The sequence below is a fragment of the Gymnoscopelus braueri genome (genome assembly GCF_963280865.1).
Source record: "Gymnoscopelus braueri genome assembly, chromosome: 2".
NCBI classification, from domain to species: Eukaryota; Metazoa; Chordata; class Actinopteri; order Myctophiformes; family Myctophidae; genus Gymnoscopelus; species Gymnoscopelus braueri.
This window is the reverse complement of record NC_137604.1, coordinates 26,824,853-26,842,768: the sequence shown is the minus strand read 5'-3', so window position 1 is coordinate 26,842,768 and position 17,916 is coordinate 26,824,853. Positions and strand designations below refer to the sequence as shown.

Genomic DNA, 17,916 nt, shown 5'->3' with positions numbered 1-17,916 from the left:
CACACACACACACACACACACACACACACACACACACACACACTGGATCAGGGAGGGTGGTTCACCCTCCACCCATGGCCTCCACCCCCCCCCTGAATTACCATGCCACTCCACACCTTCATTAAGGTTAACCCCCCTTATCGTCAGCTTACCCACCATTACCCTCCGCTTCCCTGCTGGGATGCCAAGGAGAACAACTGGAGACCAACAGCAAGAATGTCACAGAATGTACTATAATTACTAAGCAACATCGTCGAATAGAAGAGAAGACTATTATATATAATAATGATTTAATCAGTCAGATATAGTAATCCCCAACCCCCCTGGCTTTTTCTGCCATAACAATGATCTTTGACCAATTTTACCAACAGCGCTCATTCATTAACCTTCATTATGTGTCGTTAAGGATCAGAAAAGCATGTGTTCCAGTGCCCATCATGTCTGAAATAGGCTACACACGCACTTCACCTGACAGGGAAAACACACCAAGAACAGCCTGAGGATCATTAAAGCGGTCCAAGGTGATTGTACATATCTATCTGTGCTGTCTGACCTGTCTTGGCCACGCCCAGCCCCAAGTGCAGTGAGGGGGACACCTGATTCGGAATCACTGGTCAGGTTGTAGTTAGGTTTAGGCCTACGTGTCTTTGGCACACATGACAAGTACGTGGCAGATTTCATGGCCAGGGTGTAATTTTTTGCTCAAAACTAATTAGTTTAGATTCAGGAATTTAGTTTAGATTCAGCACCCCCCAAAACCCCTATTTTGACGTTCCACAAGCTGATATTGGCCAGTTGTACCTTTTTTGTCAGCTTTTCATCCAGGCCCTCCGAGTACCCCAAATTTGATTGGCTCCCACGAATTTCCCCTGAGGATTTGGGTTGGAACTAATTGAGAGGTGTTAGTAGACACGTTTATGAACACATTGGTGAGGAAAACTATGGTAAGAATTTATTTTGCAGATGGCCGATGACAGAAGCCACATTGCAGTTAAAAGCTATGATTCTTGTTTCATGAAGGCTACAGCTGCACCGTGTGGCTGTGGCAGCATGTTTAGTTTGCTGCCTGGGCATTCTGCCCATTATTGCCCTGTGGGTGATGTAGTTTGTGTGGACTGCAAAGGGCCTTTACTACTGACTGATATATATCTAGCTCACTATACACATGACTGGTCTGTGTAAATGTGAAAATATTGGTTTAATTAATTTAACATCTTATCGTTTATCTCCTATTGGCTGTTTGACATTACCCATGTGGCCACCATGCCTTTTTTAATGTGTTTTTCTTTCATGCCTTTCTGCAGCACACTGCCACGGCTGCTGCTCAAGAGCCAATCAAACCGTGTGTAAAATAAACGTTATCCTCCTCAATGTCTTTCTGCACCGCCATTGGCCATCTGACCGTGACTGCCGGGCTGTATCACATCTTCCAAACCAGACCGAACTTAGCCAGCTACACATTCAACAGAGGTTCCCTGAACTCATTCAGTTATGAAACAAGATGGTTATACCTGGGAACATTTTTTATTTTGATTTCAGAGATGCCGTCACTCACAATCAATGTCTATTAAAGGAAATACATGTATTAATTTCAAACAGGTACATAGACAGACAACAAAAATATAAACAGATACATCATACAAACAAAAATGTAAAATGGCATAACAAGAATTGTAAACATATGTACAGTACACGAATAAAAACATCCAAAGTCATTAATGCTCTGCTTAATAATGTGATTCAATAAAGCTCAACACCTAAGGGGGAGAATAGCAAGAAATGGAAATAAGGAGCTGGAAGGTATACTGATGTTATACTCTGTACAGAGACAGCTATTCCTCCCAGACTCTGTTAAACATAATTATGGACGAGGAAGTAAAATGCCAAATATTGCATATGCAAACCGATGCAACATTCAGGGACAAGATGCGCAATGCAGGTACATTTAATGAGCCATGTTTTTACTATGATTCTAGAAAGGCCAAAGGACTGTATATGTCACAGGGAGATTGGAGAACCAGGGAGATTGAAGACAGAGCGCTCGTTTTTAGGCGCGGGGCTTCGGGGCGAGGCGGGGCTTTGATGCGACGCGGACCTGTCTTTTGTTGTTCCCCCCCACGTAGCAACCAGGAAGCTACGCTAGGGGAACGCTGAACACGCGTTCACACGCACACGTGATAATAGTTATTGTCCATGACGGAGGCACGCCGACTCAGCAGAGCTTGAGGCCGAGGAGGCGCGTGAGTGCCCGCGCTGACCGGCCGATGCTCTGCTAGTCGAATCAGCGCCGTCCGAGTTGTGAACCGATAGGGACAGAATAGCTCTTTTCATGGATCACTGTGTGTGTGTGTGTGTCAGGGAGAAACTAAAACAATGCGTGTGCGCACAAACGCACACACACACACACACACACACACACACACACACACACACACACACACACACCTCTCCCTCTAGTCTGGCTTGCATTGCCCTCTAGCGTTGGTTTTACAGAATTGCCTGAAAACAAGCGCTCCTTCTTCAATCTCCCTGGTTCTCCAATCTCCCTGTAACATATACACCCATTTAACCACACAAACCCTAGAGGCCCTATTCTGGGCATGCCAAAATGTAATCTATGAACATTTGTCGAATGAAAATAGCTGATCTACAAGTGGTCTTGTAGTTAGTCTAGAGATTTGGTGTACTGGTAAAAAAAAAAAGGGGGGGGGGGAGGGTACCCCTTTCAACAAAGTATAAGGTTTGTACTTTATCATTTAGTATCATTTAAGTTTTTATTTTATGCACAAATACAGTAGTAAAAAAACAAGAAATGTTAAAAGGGGGTTGCTTCTATACAGCCTTGATACTGGAGGTAGAGAGTATGTCCTCCACCAGGTGTTTGTAGACCCAGGCGTCTCCCTTCAGCCTCTGGCGACGGACGCCCACCACCTCAGGCCTGTGCAGGAGGCACACCTCCAGCTCAAACGCCATAGTCACCTTGCCAAAGTCCCCCCTGGTACGACACTTTAGGGTGTACCTAGACACAGAGGAGAGCAGAAACACAATGAAAATGTTAGGATATGAAGGCAGGGGAAGGATGGAAGAGTTCTGGGGATCATTTTAAAATGCGACGTGTGGGATACAGCTAAAAAACAGTTAACACAACAGGTATTTCCAGGCCAAGCATTTGTCAAAATATGCTTTCCTGCCACACTCACTTCAAAATCCCAATAAAGCACACCTGAGCCATGCTGAAATGAAATATGCCTCAGCACTGTAATATCCTTTGATCATTGATACAAAGTACAAACAGGTTTATCAACATATTCCCAATCCACAACACTAGTCTATTTAGCTAAAGTTGCTTTGCTAGGCTATTGAAATGCGATGCGAGAGTGAGGACTAGCCGAAACCAACTTGGGACTCTAGAGCTGCCCCCCACCCCCTCCTGTCTAGCATTAGGGTCTTGAGCTCTGCAGTGTTGCTAGCTCCGCTGTCACGCTACTGTGTGGCTACGTAGGTGGTGCACCGCTTTCCCTTCATAGCTGCGCCTTGGGTTGGCTTCCACAGTGTCAGCTTGCTTGCTACCAGCCTCATCCTTCTCTCGATGACCATGTCTGCGGGAGGCCTCTGTAGAGGCCTCCCTTTTTGATGTGGTTTGCCCATGTTACAATCAAGTGCCATTTGTAGCATTCTTGCGAAGACGCCATCCAGGGCCTTTTTCTGTTGTACTGTGAGGGTCCATGTCTCTGCCCTGTACAGCAGTACTGATTCCACTGTAGCCATGAACAGCCGCCTTTTGAGGCCATGTCCTATGTCCTCCTCATCCCATACAAGGCATTCCAGGTAAGTCCCCTCCGGACATTCAGATCCTGTTCTGTCGAGGAAGTCCTTGACTACCTCGAGCTCAGTCCCGCTGGCAGTAGCAATGGTTTTGTCGTCCATGTTAAATGCCACTTACTTTAGTTTTCTTGGCATTGAGCTTGAGGCCAATCTTCCTGCACTCCATTTCTACAGCCAATAGTAGTTCCCTTCCCTTCTCTGCTGGGTCCGAGACTAGGGAAATGTTACCTGCATAGTCAAGGTCAGTGATCGTGATGGGAGGTCCTCTATGCTTAGCCTTACTCGGGACCAGCGTGAACCCCAGTGCTTCCTCCCTGCCACTGATTGCAAGTCTCAGGGCATGGTCCATCACCACAATAAAAAGTAAGGGGGCTATTGAAAACTACAGTGCATAAGGAACTAGAACTTTACATACTAACTAAGTAGGTCAAAATTGCATATTGTCGGTATCGTATTTACATACGAGTATTCCTCTTCAAATGTACTGTATCTGTTTAGATTTAGTTGAATAACGTAAAAGACAGCAAGGCTTTCCTTTGGTAATCACAATCTTCTTGGGTGTTCTTATTGTCATGAAAGTGCCTTGTACCAAACCGCATCACTTTTATGGCGATAAAATAGTAAAGACCATCCTTGAGTGCAATATTGCCTAAAGAAAACCAGAATGAGGGAATGGGCAGGATTCCAGAGGAAATGTGTATACAGAATATGATGAAGTAGAGCAGAACAGAGAAGTGAGATGAATGTTTTTCTTACCCTTTCTGTGTGAAGTCGATGTGTTTCTCCGGCAGGATGGAAAGGATTTGGTTTAGGACCTGGTCTGGGTTGGTCTGACTGGTTAGAGTGACATTGTACTGGACCTGTGGAGAGACAGACTCATCAGGAAACACAAACATAGTCTATTCCGTCTATTCTAAAAATGCTTCTTGCCAATAACTTTTATACCGTTAGAACGCCAGTTTATTTCCATTTTAAATGGTGCCCCACTTGTAAAGAGGTGTCAATAGCGACAGCACGCATACTGTACCTTGATCTTGCGCGGGCCGTCACGTTGAGTTCGTTTCTTGTTGGGCGTGAGCATAGTGATGACTTTGTCCAGGCTTCTCTCTAGAGAGCCAAACATCCTCTCCATTTTCTTCTGCCCACTGTCTCCTCCTCCCCTAACGGCCATGTCCAGAGACCGAGACCTGGGGACCACAGTGTACAGCAATGTGCCACTCATGTTCATACACAACCCCCTGTTCACCCAGCTTCAATGCATACTTTTATAAATAAAAAAAACTGTGCCTCAAGCAATTTGTTTCTATCCCTCTATCCTGTCTGTGCCATTCTGAATCACCTTCCCTTTTCTTATCACCTCCATTCCCCTCCTTGTTCACACCCCCCAACACACACTCTTCCTTCTTCTTTTAATCCCTCCCAGATACGTACCTTCTCTCAGGACTGAAGGCCATCATCTCAAGATCACCCGTCTCCTTGATCTGAGCTGCTTTCTTTCTTTTTGGATCTTTAGAGCCACTGCCTTCACCTGCAAGAGACCGAAACCCATTCTGTATTCACAGGCTGAATCCAGGAATTACACAGCAAACAACATCCTGTTCATGTTTAGGCACATTCGGGCACAGTCCTTTTCCACACACGCGCATGGAAATCGAGGGGTAATGGGCACAAAGGCTTTGGCACACATTGTGGACACACACCGCCAAGGTTTAGTGGTGAGAGAACACATGTCACTACAGTGCACGTGGGACAGTGAGCAGAGGAAAGAGACAGCTACACCCGTCACAGCACATGCCTAGGGACCACCACACAGGCACACACAGAGTCCTTCACTCGTGTGTGTGTGTGTGTGTGTGTGTGTGTGTGTGTGTGTGTGTGTGTGTGTGTGGACACAGTGCTGTCAGTAGCAACAAGGCAGCACTGTAGCTCTGAGACTCTAGAGAGAACAGGACCTGTCCAGATTCAGAGGGCTAAGCACCAACTAGTTCAAATCCACAACATCAGCCAGCTCATGGCAGAGTTTATAGTGGAACCTAATAATGAGGTTGGACATGCAGCCAGGGCCTTCACGTTTACAAATAATTAGGCTCTAATGATTCTCCCTTCATACCAGCGTCCCTTCATTTTGCAGATAAGTGCAATAAAATGAGCTCCGTGATAATAACGAGTTGACAGTGATAATTGTGTGCGTGTGCTCCCTTTTGACGGTGTAATGACGGCTAAATCAGAGAAGAAACAGACGTGGTAAATTAGTTTATTACCAGAATACAATTTACTTGCAAATGTGTGCAATGTGGATGTGGCACTTATGATTATGAGAGCTAAGAGAAAGAGACTGAGGGAGAGAGAGAGAGAGAGAGAGAGCGCAACAGAGAGGAGGAGAGAGAGGGGCAGTTGATTGATGCAAATAATGAGAGCTTTTAAATTACTTCTTTGGGACCAAATATTACACAATTACAAGATATGGTCATGTCTGATGACCAATTCAAATGTATTAGCTTTCATAATTAACATTCTTTACTGCCAGTAGTCTAGTGCAGTGGTTTAAAAAAAAATGTATACATGTCAAGGACCTACATATTAATATGCATTTGGCTGCAGATCATCATCTGAAAAGATTTTGTCAGGGACCTTCAAGAGAGAAGATTTTCAGAACATACTGTAGCAGATATACAAGCTCAGTGTGTGGCACCGTGTTGTGAGCTTGTAGATCTGCAATTTTTGAATATCCCAAGTATAAAATAGTATCAACGAGTTTGAAGCTATATTAACACATTTTGCTGAGTGTGCGTTCTGACCTCTCTGTGTGTCGTTGCCTTTAGAGCCATTGATGTGAGAACTGTGAGTGGGCGTGGTCAACACTTCCTTGTTGGGCCGTGTGTTCTTCCTACTGGACGCAGGGGTACGAGGGGTAGCCGGCAATGCAAAGATCTCAACGTCTCTCTCAGGTGCCACAATATTCTCCTTGTTCTCCTTGGCCCGTTGGTGGTCGCGGCCCTGCCTCTCTGGGCGGCGATATGGTGTGATGTTTTCTCTCAATGGACTGGGGCCTTGGCCCCTCCTTTTCTCCCACGATGGAGATATCATTACCTATGAAAAAAACACAGGAAAATATTTAAAAGGATTAGCTTCACGCTCTCGCCTTTACCTCGACTCTCTAAGCAGTTCTAACCCTGGTGGGTGTGTCAAACAACGCATGCTCCACAGACCGTATTTTTGTCGCTGATCGCTCCATCTGGCTGACCTCTGACCGCCTGGGGCGTATGCCGTGCATGTGGAACCCAGGGACAGTCGTCATCATAGTCTGAGCCAAACTCAGCGGAACCCAGAACCACAGCATCCTCATCCTCACTGAAGTGAAGGGTCTGTTTAGGATGGAAATGGAAGGAGGGACAAACAGAAGAGAGAGTGAGACACCAAAGGAAGAAGATAACGTTGATGTCGGACGAAACTTTGTATGTCAAAAGTTTTACTTTTCAGGAAATTAAAAGATCACTTGTTCAAAAGGATCCAATGTAGCCACAAGCGCTTGTTAATACATTTCATCGGTTAAATATTTATAAACACACAGAAAGATTTAACCACTTTCACTTTCAAGATGCTCATGTGTTGTGACTTTTTAGATCAGCTATTTTTGCATGTTGTATGACAAAGTAGGGCATTAATTTACGAGAAAAAAAAAATATATATATTTAAAACGTTTAAATATGGACATACAAGGTTACAACAGAAGGATACTTCAGGACGATGTTCAAAAAGAAAGTTTCACAACAACATCCAAGCCTACAGAAGCAAACAGTGAGAGAGGGCATAGAGATCCAACGCAAAACAAGTAACACAGAACAGAGATGGACGCAGAGGGTGAACCAGAAACAAAAGGAAAAATCCAATCGTGGAAGTCGATAACCCAGACAGACACGGAGCAGGGCATTGTGGGGGTTGTGGTGGTCCCAGTCTGACCTGAGGTCTCTGGTGTAGTGGCGAGCAAGAGGGGGCGTCACAGACAGGTGGCTCGGGGCGCAGGCGGACAGGCTTGCCTCTCTGCTTCTTAGACAGCAGCAGTAGGTAGGTGGCCGTCGTCTGGTCGTAACGCCACTGTGCACAAAATACAACACACACTGAAGAGCAGCGCATACTGTACAACACTATATATATACAAACAATTAGGGATGGGCAACATGGACCAAATCAGATACCACAATATGTTTGACCAGATGCCTTGATTATCAATATTGTTCACAAAATGTTAATAATCAGTAATGACTATATAATAACCAAGTTATTATACCAAAAGGCAAATTAGAACAGCTAGAACAATCGTTCGGAAACGTTACTGTAATGCAGCCTTTAAAACCAGGAAAATACAATGTTAAGCCATAGCCATATCATGATATTACGATGTCCAAAGTCCCAGACGTTATAGTCTCATCATGATATTGATGTACTGCCCAGCCCTAACACATGGTATTATAAGCATGCATTGAGAATACCACATAAGAGCAATCAAATTATACGTATTCTCTATAAGTTACTGTATACAAGCTCATCATATAAGAGAGGGGAAACATGGACACACCAAATCTACAACTCAAACCAACCTCATTGACCAGCTGGGTGGTGCTCTGTCTAGAGCGTTTCAAGTTGACCGCCATCTCAGTGATGCAGTCCTCGTCTATATGGCCCATCTACAGAACAGACAAACACTGCTTATGAACATAACACTTCTACAAATAGTTAAAGACCACCAGAGATGTCTTCCCATAGTGGATTCTGACACTACTCTCTAAATTCAATGTAAGGCAACCATGGACCAATTTTAAGAGACGGAATAGTTGAAAAATAATTTGTTGTGTTTAAATGCATGCATATGGTGTGTTACTGTAAGTGTATACCGGCTTTTTGCTGTGCCATGCCACAGGGGAGTTATACTCCTTCACGACCCAGGGATGGTCCAGCAACTGTCTGACAGTTAGACGACGCTTGGGCTCCACCTACAGGACACACACACAAACTACTGTTCAAAATGCACACATAGGATAATGACATGCCCAAAATAGGGACATCAGGATTAAAATGGTAAAAAAAAAGAAGAAAAAAAAACCTGAACGGAACATAATATAATTACCGATGTAGTCAAAAAACTCAAATCATGGCCGAAGCGATACATGGGTCAGGCTCTAAACAGACAGTGAGCTGAAGAAAGCTATCTCCATACCTGCAACATCTGGTTGAGGAGCAGCACACTACCTGGAGAAAGCCACTGGGGGTTGTCGTATTTACCTCTCTGAAAGGACAAAGCCACAACACTATGTCCATACGTCGCACACTTCAGGCACACACAGGCATGTACATAGACACACCAAGAAAATAATGCAGCTACATAGAATTATTTCTAAAGCTGCAATCAAGGGGGGGGGAAAAAATGTGTTGATGCTTTGAATGTTTTAATTTCATGATTTCCATACTTAAACAAGGCAGGCTTCCTGAGACTCAAATATTGCACGTTCAGCACTGCACTAACCGTAATCTTTCTGTAGAGGAGCATGCAGTTGTCATCATCAAAGGGTAGGAATCCACAGAGTAGCGCATACAGCAGCACTCCCATACTCCACACGTCAGCCTAGTGGACACAACAACATCACACCGCACTCATGTCAGTCAAATGTGCCAATATTACATGCCTCTGACACAGTGTGTGCCCTGAACCAACTGCGTTATGCAGATTTAAGTATATGTGTGTGTGTATATATATATATATATATATATATATATATATATATATATATATATATTTAGCTGAAGTGGTTAATATATGTTTTGTGATAATAATCTAAATCTGCAAAATAACTAATAACTAAGGCTGTCAAACTTTTTTTTGCCTCTGAGATATAGTGGAGTAGAAGTAAAAGGAAATACTGAAAATGTTACTTAACTCTTACCCTACCAGAGTTTTTTCAGAACAGTCTGTAGCCTCTGCCAGGGTTTTGACCGATTTTGGTACCTTTTCGCATAGCCACAAAATATTTTTCTCAAGTATGATTGATCCCCAGAAAATTTCTAATCACAGATGAGATTCAGGTGTGGTTTCACAAATGTCAACGAGGTCAATTTGACCTTGTTGTCATGTGTTGTTTGATGTTTGAAAATAGCTCAAAACCAGTGGTTTCAAACCAAAAAACATTGTGAATTGTTTGTCCGTTTCAATTTTAACATTGAAGTGGATGGAGCAGCAAATCTTTGGAAATTGTTATCTCCTTATTCGTTTGGAATATCGAAAAGGTGTCAATACTAAATAATTAGAAAATCTTTTTAGAATTTTTTTTTTTTTTTTTTTAAGTTTCTTTTTTTTTTTTTTTCAAGACGTTTTTATACGTCTTTGGCAGGCAACAGCTAATTTCTCAAAGACGTTTATAAACGTCTTTGGCAGTTATAGAGTTAAGTACAGTACAGAGTAAAAGTACTTAGTTACTTCACACCACTGGATATATATATAAGTAGTAGAGAGTACTGATAGCTCTCTTTCTTACCTCTGAGCCAATGTATGCTTTTCCCTGGATGAGCTCAGGAGCAGCGTAGGCAGGACTCCCACAACATGTCATCAACTCATAACCCATACCTCCCTACAATAGAGGTAGTCACATGATCAGTACCACATACCCATATTTGTCCTTTAGGAGGAAGGGAACAAAATGTAGGCTATATAGGATAACAATGTGCATAAAAAATAAATACAGCACAGGACAGAAATACGAGCATAACAAAAGCTCAATTAATCGAATCAATTCAAAAACATCAGTAAGACTACAATTCTACATAAAACTACATATTTTACAGTGTAAGCAATAATCCAATACTCCTAAGGGTTACAGTGAGACGGTCATTATTGGAAAATAAACTCTGACAGGGACATGGAGGGTTTATTTTCCAATAATGACCATCTGCCTCGCTGTACATTATACTGCTTATTACATGTCTACTTGTGGACGTAATCAATAAGCCACAAAATAGTGATTCAATTTTTCTGTTATTAATTAAAAAATGTATTAGCTTCTATAAAAGGTATATGGAGGCAGAAGAGCGGTGTGCTATTCAGAAATAGCAGGCTGCAGAATGCCAATCAGAGTATTCAAAGCAGCTATGTATAATACACAGCATCATCTGTACCTTAGGTTTAGCACACAGGCCAAAATCTATAAGCTTGAGGTTGTGGTTCTCATCTATCAACAGGTTCTCCTGAAGGCCCAATAGAAAGACAAACACCATTAGAACATACTAGGCACGAGGCCATGCAAACTCACAAATAAAAGCATGTAATAATGGCTGCATATTTTTCCTCTTCCACTTAAAACAAATACATCCGTAATATGCACATATGCCAGTACACACACACACTTACCGGTTTGAGGTCCCTGTGTGCGTAGCCCTGACTGTGTACGTACGCCAACGCAGAGACAATCTGTCTGAAGAACACCCTGGTTTCCTCCTCTGATAGACGGTCTTTTGCGATTATGTAGTCAAACAACTCACCCCCTGGACAGTACTGATGGATGGACAAGGAGTGGGACAGAAGCACAGTTAAGGACAAAAGTGCATGACTTTATTATATATTCTGCAAGTTGTATGCAGATAATATGCTCACCACACAATCAGCGATGAGGCAAAATAATTCAAGTGTGTCTGTGTGTGTGTGTGTGTGTGTGTGTGTGTGTGTGTGTGTATATATACACCTCCAGCACCATGTAGAATTTGGTAGACGTTTCAATGACGTGGTACAGACGACAGACATGTTGATGGCTCAGGTGCTTCATGGCTTCGATCTCTACCTTCACACGAGGCAGGTCATCCTGGGGCAGGGAGAAGATGGGGCTTTCTTGATTGGTTGTCATTACATGCATCATTTATTAGAATGGAATTTAAGCAAGAGTAATCAATAATTTAATACAAATAATCGAATAAATAATTTGTCCCCATTTTAGGCATGACAAATCTATAAAAATGTAAAAACAAAAATCTAAATGAGTGAAATAGCAAATCTAAAAGTTCACAATGCATGGTAAATGCATTTTCTTCAGAACACTGTTGTGTGAAGAAGTATAAAATAGCGTTACGTGGTTAATGAATTTGTTGATATATAGCATTTATATATATATAATATACATTATATATATATTTATTATTATCAGAAAGGTTATCGATAGAACAATTGCCAAGAAAATGATGAATAGTAGTTGCAGCCTGCACTGAAGATATAGCAAAGGATGTCACTAATAGCTATAACTCACCCCTAGATCTTTCTTATCCATGATTTTGATGGCAACCTTCTCTCCTGACAGGATGTGCCGTCCAAGCTTCACTTTAGCAAAGCCTCCTGAGGAAGACGGGTGAGGCAGTCAGAAAACATCTACAGTAGTACAGCACTGAGCCACAGTGACAATCTCAGACTCTCGCACAAAAAAAACTCGCACCGTATTCTATTAACCCATTATTTAAAACCGGGAAAGCATCTGTCATTTTTAGGTTTTTCGCGTTGGCTATTCAAAAACTAGCAGACGTACAAGCTCACAGCGCGTCACTTCATGCCGCCCTGCGAGCTTGTACATCTGCTATTTTTGAAAAATGTATATCAATTTGGGGCTCCTTGGCACAAAAAAGTTTGAGAACTACTGATTCAGAAGGCATTTTGTAGAATCAGCCTCAGGTCTTAACCACATAAAGCCCAGCATCTGTATTGCGGGGAGAGCTTTTACCCATATGGGATTTAAGTGGTTAATGGGTTAAAAAAAAGACTCCTCAGAAGCACAGTACCTGAGCCAATAGTTTCGTAGACCTCATAGTATCTGTACAGCTCCTCGGCCCCACAGGGTTCTGTCCTTTCAACAGGCATCCTCTCTGCTGCACCAACACCACTGACACCAAGACAACACAGCATAGGATTATAATAATTAATCACATGGCTATTGCTGCTTTTTATTTATTCATTTACACACACATATATATATACATATATACACATACATACATACATACATACATACATACATACATACATACATACATACATACACACACACACATATATATATATATATATATATATATATATACATATATACATACATATATATATATATATACATACATATATACATACATATATAAATACACATATATACATACATATATACATACATACATACATATATAAATACACATATATAAATACACATATATACATAATATACACATACATACATATATAAATACACATATATAAATACACATACATACATACATACATATATATATTCAAAACAAGTGCAGCAAGGTAAACAAGGACAACAGTCAATTAAAACAAAAGGTAAACAAGAAAAAAAATACATGAATGAATATTAAAGTCTAAGAGAATGCCTTGATATAAAAAAAAATCTTATGTTCAAGCATGGTCAAATATACTTTAAATTACTTCTGGCCATTTTCCAAATACCTTATTCATTTACGTTTTACATTAAGCAACAAATAGCCACTTTAACATTGAGGCGCCCACAATGTTTTAGGTGCTCACTCGGCTACCAATTTTAAAACCAATATATTGTAAATCGTCTATTGTTTAATCCACGTCAGGGAGATTTGAAGTTAGCTTGTCAAGTTAGCAGCAACCAACAACAGTTACATGGATAGCCACTAGCCTTGGATCAAGACTGTCATACATTTCTTTCATCCAGTCAGACAGACATATCTATGACAGTCTTGATCCATGGCTAGATATCTATAGTATCTACATGACATTTTGCCTGCTCAGCTTACCTTAGAATGTATAGAAGTAGACAGTAGAAACATAAAGCCCTTCAGAACCACAGATGTTTTGTTGATCGGAAGCCAGTTTTTGAATTTCCCACATCTCCGTTTACAGCATTTCCTGTTTCCGGCTTTACAAAGCGTGTGTTCTCCCCCTACTGGACAATAGTGGTACTCTCCAATAGTACTGACTAGACTGTGCCAAGATTATCACTAAGCACTGCAGTGATGGTTTGTTTGATTGATTGATTGAATACTTTATTTGGAAGAAGAAGTAGTCACATGTTTTACTTAAGTAAAAGTATCAATACTGCAATGTACTCTGTTACAAATAGAAGTCCTGTGTCAAAAATGTACTTGAGTAAAAGTACAAAAGTATCGGCATCAAAATATACTTAAAGTACCAAAAGTAAAAGTACTCATTGTGCAGAATGTCCCATTTCACAAGTTCAAAATGTATACAATCTTTTGAAAATAGCCGATCTACAAGCTCACAATGCGTCGCATCGCAACGTATTGTGAGCTTGTAGATCGGCTCATCAAATGTTTTGTAATAATAATAAAAATCTACAAAGTAACTAGTAAGTAGAGTTTTCATATAATTGTAGTGGAGTAAAAGTACATTATTTTCCTCTGAGATGTAGTTGGGTAGTAGTAAAAGTATTGAACATTGTAAATACTGAAGAAAGTAAAAATACCTCTAAATTGTACTTAAGTAGGCTACAGTAAATGTTCTTAGCTACTTTACACCACTGTCACTAAGTCTTATACAATGTAATCAAACGTGTGTGTGTGTGTGTGTGTGTGTGTGTGTGTGTGTGTGTGTGTGTGTGTGTGTGTGTGTGTGTGTGTGTGTGTGTGTGTGTGTCTGTGTGTGTGTGTGTGTGTGTGTGTGTGTGTGTGTGTGTGTGTGTGTGTGTGTGTGTGTGTGTGCGCGCCTGCATGCGTGTATGTGTGCGTGCGTGGGTGTGTGTGTGTGTGTGTGTGTGTGTGTGTGTGTGTGTGTGTGTGTGTGTGTGTGTGTGCGTGCGTGCGTGCGTGTGTGTGTGTGTGTGTGTGTGTGTGTGTGTGTGTGTGTGTGTGTGTGTTGCAGCGTGAGTGTACCTATAAAGCTCCCAGTCTGTAATTAGTGAAAGGTGAGAGAGGTGATGGACGGACTTTAGCAGGTCTTTCAGATCCCTGTCTACATGTCAATCATCTGACCATGTAATCACTGTGTCTGGACACAGTTGCCACAAGGGTCATTTCCTTGTTAAAGGGGAGCCACAAGGGTCTGTTTGTGATTTTGCATTATGTTGGCTCTAACCAATTTATCCCGTTTATTTTATAAACAAAAAATGGTGGATCCCTAAAATGTTGGTTGAGGGTTCTGGATCTGTGGTTAAGATAGAACTTCAGGATGTTCTTCACAATGTGGGTCTGAGGAGTATATGTGGTGATAGAAGTTACTGTATATGTTCTTTCTTTTTTGACACAGTTTGTCAATAAAAACAGATATAGGTTTCTAGAGCAATTACGGTAAAGCCTCATCAACACACTGAGTAGAATAACCCATTTCTAGGAAGTGGGGTTTCATCTCCAAAGAATTTTCTATGAAATCTTCATCAGAATGCCAAAGGCTTCTCAGTCTATAAAATTGGCATTAGGTAAGAGAGAGCTTTAGGGTGGTCACTGCTAGCTAGAAGGAAAGATAAATTAGGCCCTCACATTTTTTGTATCATATCCAGAAAAGACACTTCAGGTCATCCTCTAGAGGGAACTTTAAATCAAGGTAAACACCATTAAGGAATGACACAAATTCCAACAGTTCCTCAATTTTTCCCTAAGGAGGGAGAAATAACCATAAACCTTTCTCTCACCTTTGGTTACTGTCCAGCATATATTTTTGCTACACTGCACCTGTCCCTCCTTTACTGAAAAGTCATCGCTAAACACAATGAAAATTAATACCCTCAATATATCCAATTTCTGTGTTGGCTCGACCAGTTAGTGAGCTACAGTGCACCATACTGTAGGCCTAGTTGTGTAATTGCAACGCCCTGGTTTAGAGTCCAAGATCTGTGGTGCATGTCCCCCCCCCCTTTAAAGGATAGAGTTCCAACTCTCCTCTCTCTGCACTGTACTCTCACATAAAATAGAAATTAAATTAAATGGGCCTATCTAGATTTCTGGGTTTAACAGAGGTGCAGAACAACAGATCAGCTTGAAAAATACATTGACGTCCCATTGAACTCCCACGGGATGTTTGAAAAATAGTGCAGATGAGCTAAAACATATAGACAAGTATAAAAGTACAAAAGTATTGGTATCAAAATATACTTAAAGTATATACCAAAAGTAAAAGTACTCATTATGCAGAATGTCCCACTTCAAGTTTTCAAAATGTATAAAAATCTTTAGAATTTAGCAGATCTACAAGCGTTACGATGCAACACGTTGTGAGCTTGCTATTTTCAAATAGCCAACATATATACAGAACTTAAGTGGTTAATGTATGTTATAATATAAATATAAATCTAAAAAGTAAATAGCTACTAAAGTTTTCAAATAATTGTAGTGGTTAAAAATACAAAATTTTCCTCAGAGATGTAGTGGAGTATAAGTCAAAGTATTGAAATTAGGAAATACTCCAGTAAAGTAAAAAAAAAATACCTCCAAATTGTACTTAAGTACAGTACTTGAGAGTACATGTACTTATAGTTACTTTACACCACTGCTGACATCCCATGGAACTCCCACGGGATATTTGAAACACAGTGCAGAGATGAGCTCAAACATAGACAGGGGGCTCCAGAAGAATCTCAGTGATTGATTGATCTGGGAGCTTCTGCTGTGTTTCTCATGGTCGTTAGGGAAGGACCTGGTTGTTAGGGAAGTAACTGCTCGTTGTGGACGCTCCAGGTGTCTTTAGGGTGGACACAACCCCTCATCAGGCTCTCTGAGGCAGCTGGCTGAGACGGCACACGGGGACATCAAACAGCACACAGCTGGAGGAAGGGAGCCAGGCAGAATGGGGAGGAGAGAGAGAAAGGGAGAGAGGAAAATGGAAAGAATGGGGTGGGGGGGGGTTAGAGGGCATGGAGAGAGCAGTGGTGGAAAGTAAGTTTGGGTGCATTTACTCAAAAGCTGTACTTTGAGGAAATGTAACTTTCTTTTGATATTTCCCTTTACTTCTGCTTCACTACATCTCAGAGGCAAATATTGAACTACTCCACAACAACTATTTGACAGCTTTAGTTACTAGTTACTTTGCATATTTCGATTATTAATACAAAACATTAAGTGATACATTTTGATGCATTGTTATAGATTAAGCTACCCAGCAGCACATAGTAGTAACCTAATTACAACCAACCCCACCGGCAGCAACATTAAAGTGATGAACACATACATGCATTTCTAATTACAATCCAATAATGATATGATTGTGAAATGGGCCATTCTGCATAATTTACGCTTTTATGTTTGGTACTGAGTATCTTTTGATGGCGATCCTTTAAGTAAAATGTTTAATGCATTGTTTTTTGTTTTTTGTTTTCTCCACTGAGTAATCACAGCACAAAGACCAGCAATGGCAGCAGGAGAGATAAATACTGGCTAAAGCGTATTTTATAAACAGCAACAGTGAGAAAGAATAGCACTCAACTTGATTTTCGTATAAGATTCCATCTGTAAGGACTCTTTCATTCCCAAATCTGTACAGTCACAATTTAACTGCACTTTAAGTTTGATTTATACTTATTATATTAGTTGTGTGCGCCAGTGTCGCATGTGAATGCAACACTGGCACGCAACTACGTATAAATCAGGCTTTAACAGCATGTTTTCTGCATATTGTAGGATGATGTTGAATATCTCAGTTGGTGTTCACTCCTCTCTATCCTTTTACAAGACAAAACTCAGTGCAGAATGTTCTGTGGACGGTTCAACTGGAAGAAATGCTTCAAAGAGCAAGATCATAAGTTTATAGGCCTCCACTACTTTGAACTGGCCACATGTGTTTAATAAGACATTTTTATTGGGCTATTATACAGTACATTAATATTTTATAATACAAGTAGAGAGTGATGCACGTCCCTACTTCTTAATATGACATGGTCATTCTGTGTTTGTCTGAGGGATTGCCAATTGGTTTGATATATCTCTGCTGTCGGGCAGAGAAATCAACAATGTCCAAAACATTCACTTTTCAGGAAATGAAAAACTTTTTTTTTTTTTAGAACAACACAACACTGCCTCATCAAGTTGGTATGGTGACTTTATACATGATTGTCAGATACTTGAATGTGTTCTTAT

The 17,916-nt window shown here is 41.0% G+C and overlaps 1 protein-coding gene across 1 annotated transcript; it reads right to left on the bottom strand.

Annotated features, from left to right (window-relative positions):
• Window positions 1-2,520: 2,520 nt before the first annotated feature.
• melk (maternal embryonic leucine zipper kinase) lies at window positions 2,521-13,731 on the bottom strand. Its single transcript, XM_080452064.1, has 18 exons — window positions 13,630-13,731; window positions 12,631-12,731; window positions 12,108-12,193; window positions 11,553-11,669; window positions 11,222-11,365; window positions 10,990-11,058; window positions 10,353-10,445; window positions 9,347-9,445; window positions 9,041-9,109; window positions 8,718-8,816; window positions 8,424-8,510; window positions 7,786-7,920; window positions 7,035-7,190; window positions 6,624-6,915; window positions 5,257-5,353; window positions 4,853-5,012; window positions 4,582-4,685; window positions 2,521-3,019 (listed from the first exon to the last, which is right to left on the bottom strand). The coding sequence occupies exons 2-18, from the start codon at window positions 12,707-12,709 to the stop codon at window positions 2,833-2,835; spliced, it is 2,073 nt and encodes a 690-aa protein (XP_080308190.1). The 5' UTR covers window positions 12,710-12,731; window positions 13,630-13,731; the 3' UTR covers window positions 2,521-2,832.
• Window positions 13,732-17,916: the final 4,185 nt, after the last annotated feature.

Bases quoted from the DNA above. Each gene is read 5' to 3' on its own strand.
- melk (XM_080452064.1), bottom strand. From the start codon at position 12,709: ATGCCTGTTGAAAGGACAGAACCCTGTGGGGCCGAGGAGCTGTACAGA. The intron at 10,446-10,989 runs GTACAGATGATG...CCTCTATTGTAG, and splicing joins GCCTGTGTGCTAAACCTAAG to GGAGGTATGGGTTATGAGTT. The intron at 6,916-7,034 runs GTCTGTGGAGCA...TTTTTTTCATAG, and splicing joins CGATCAGCGACAAAAATACG to GTAATGATATCTCCATCGTG.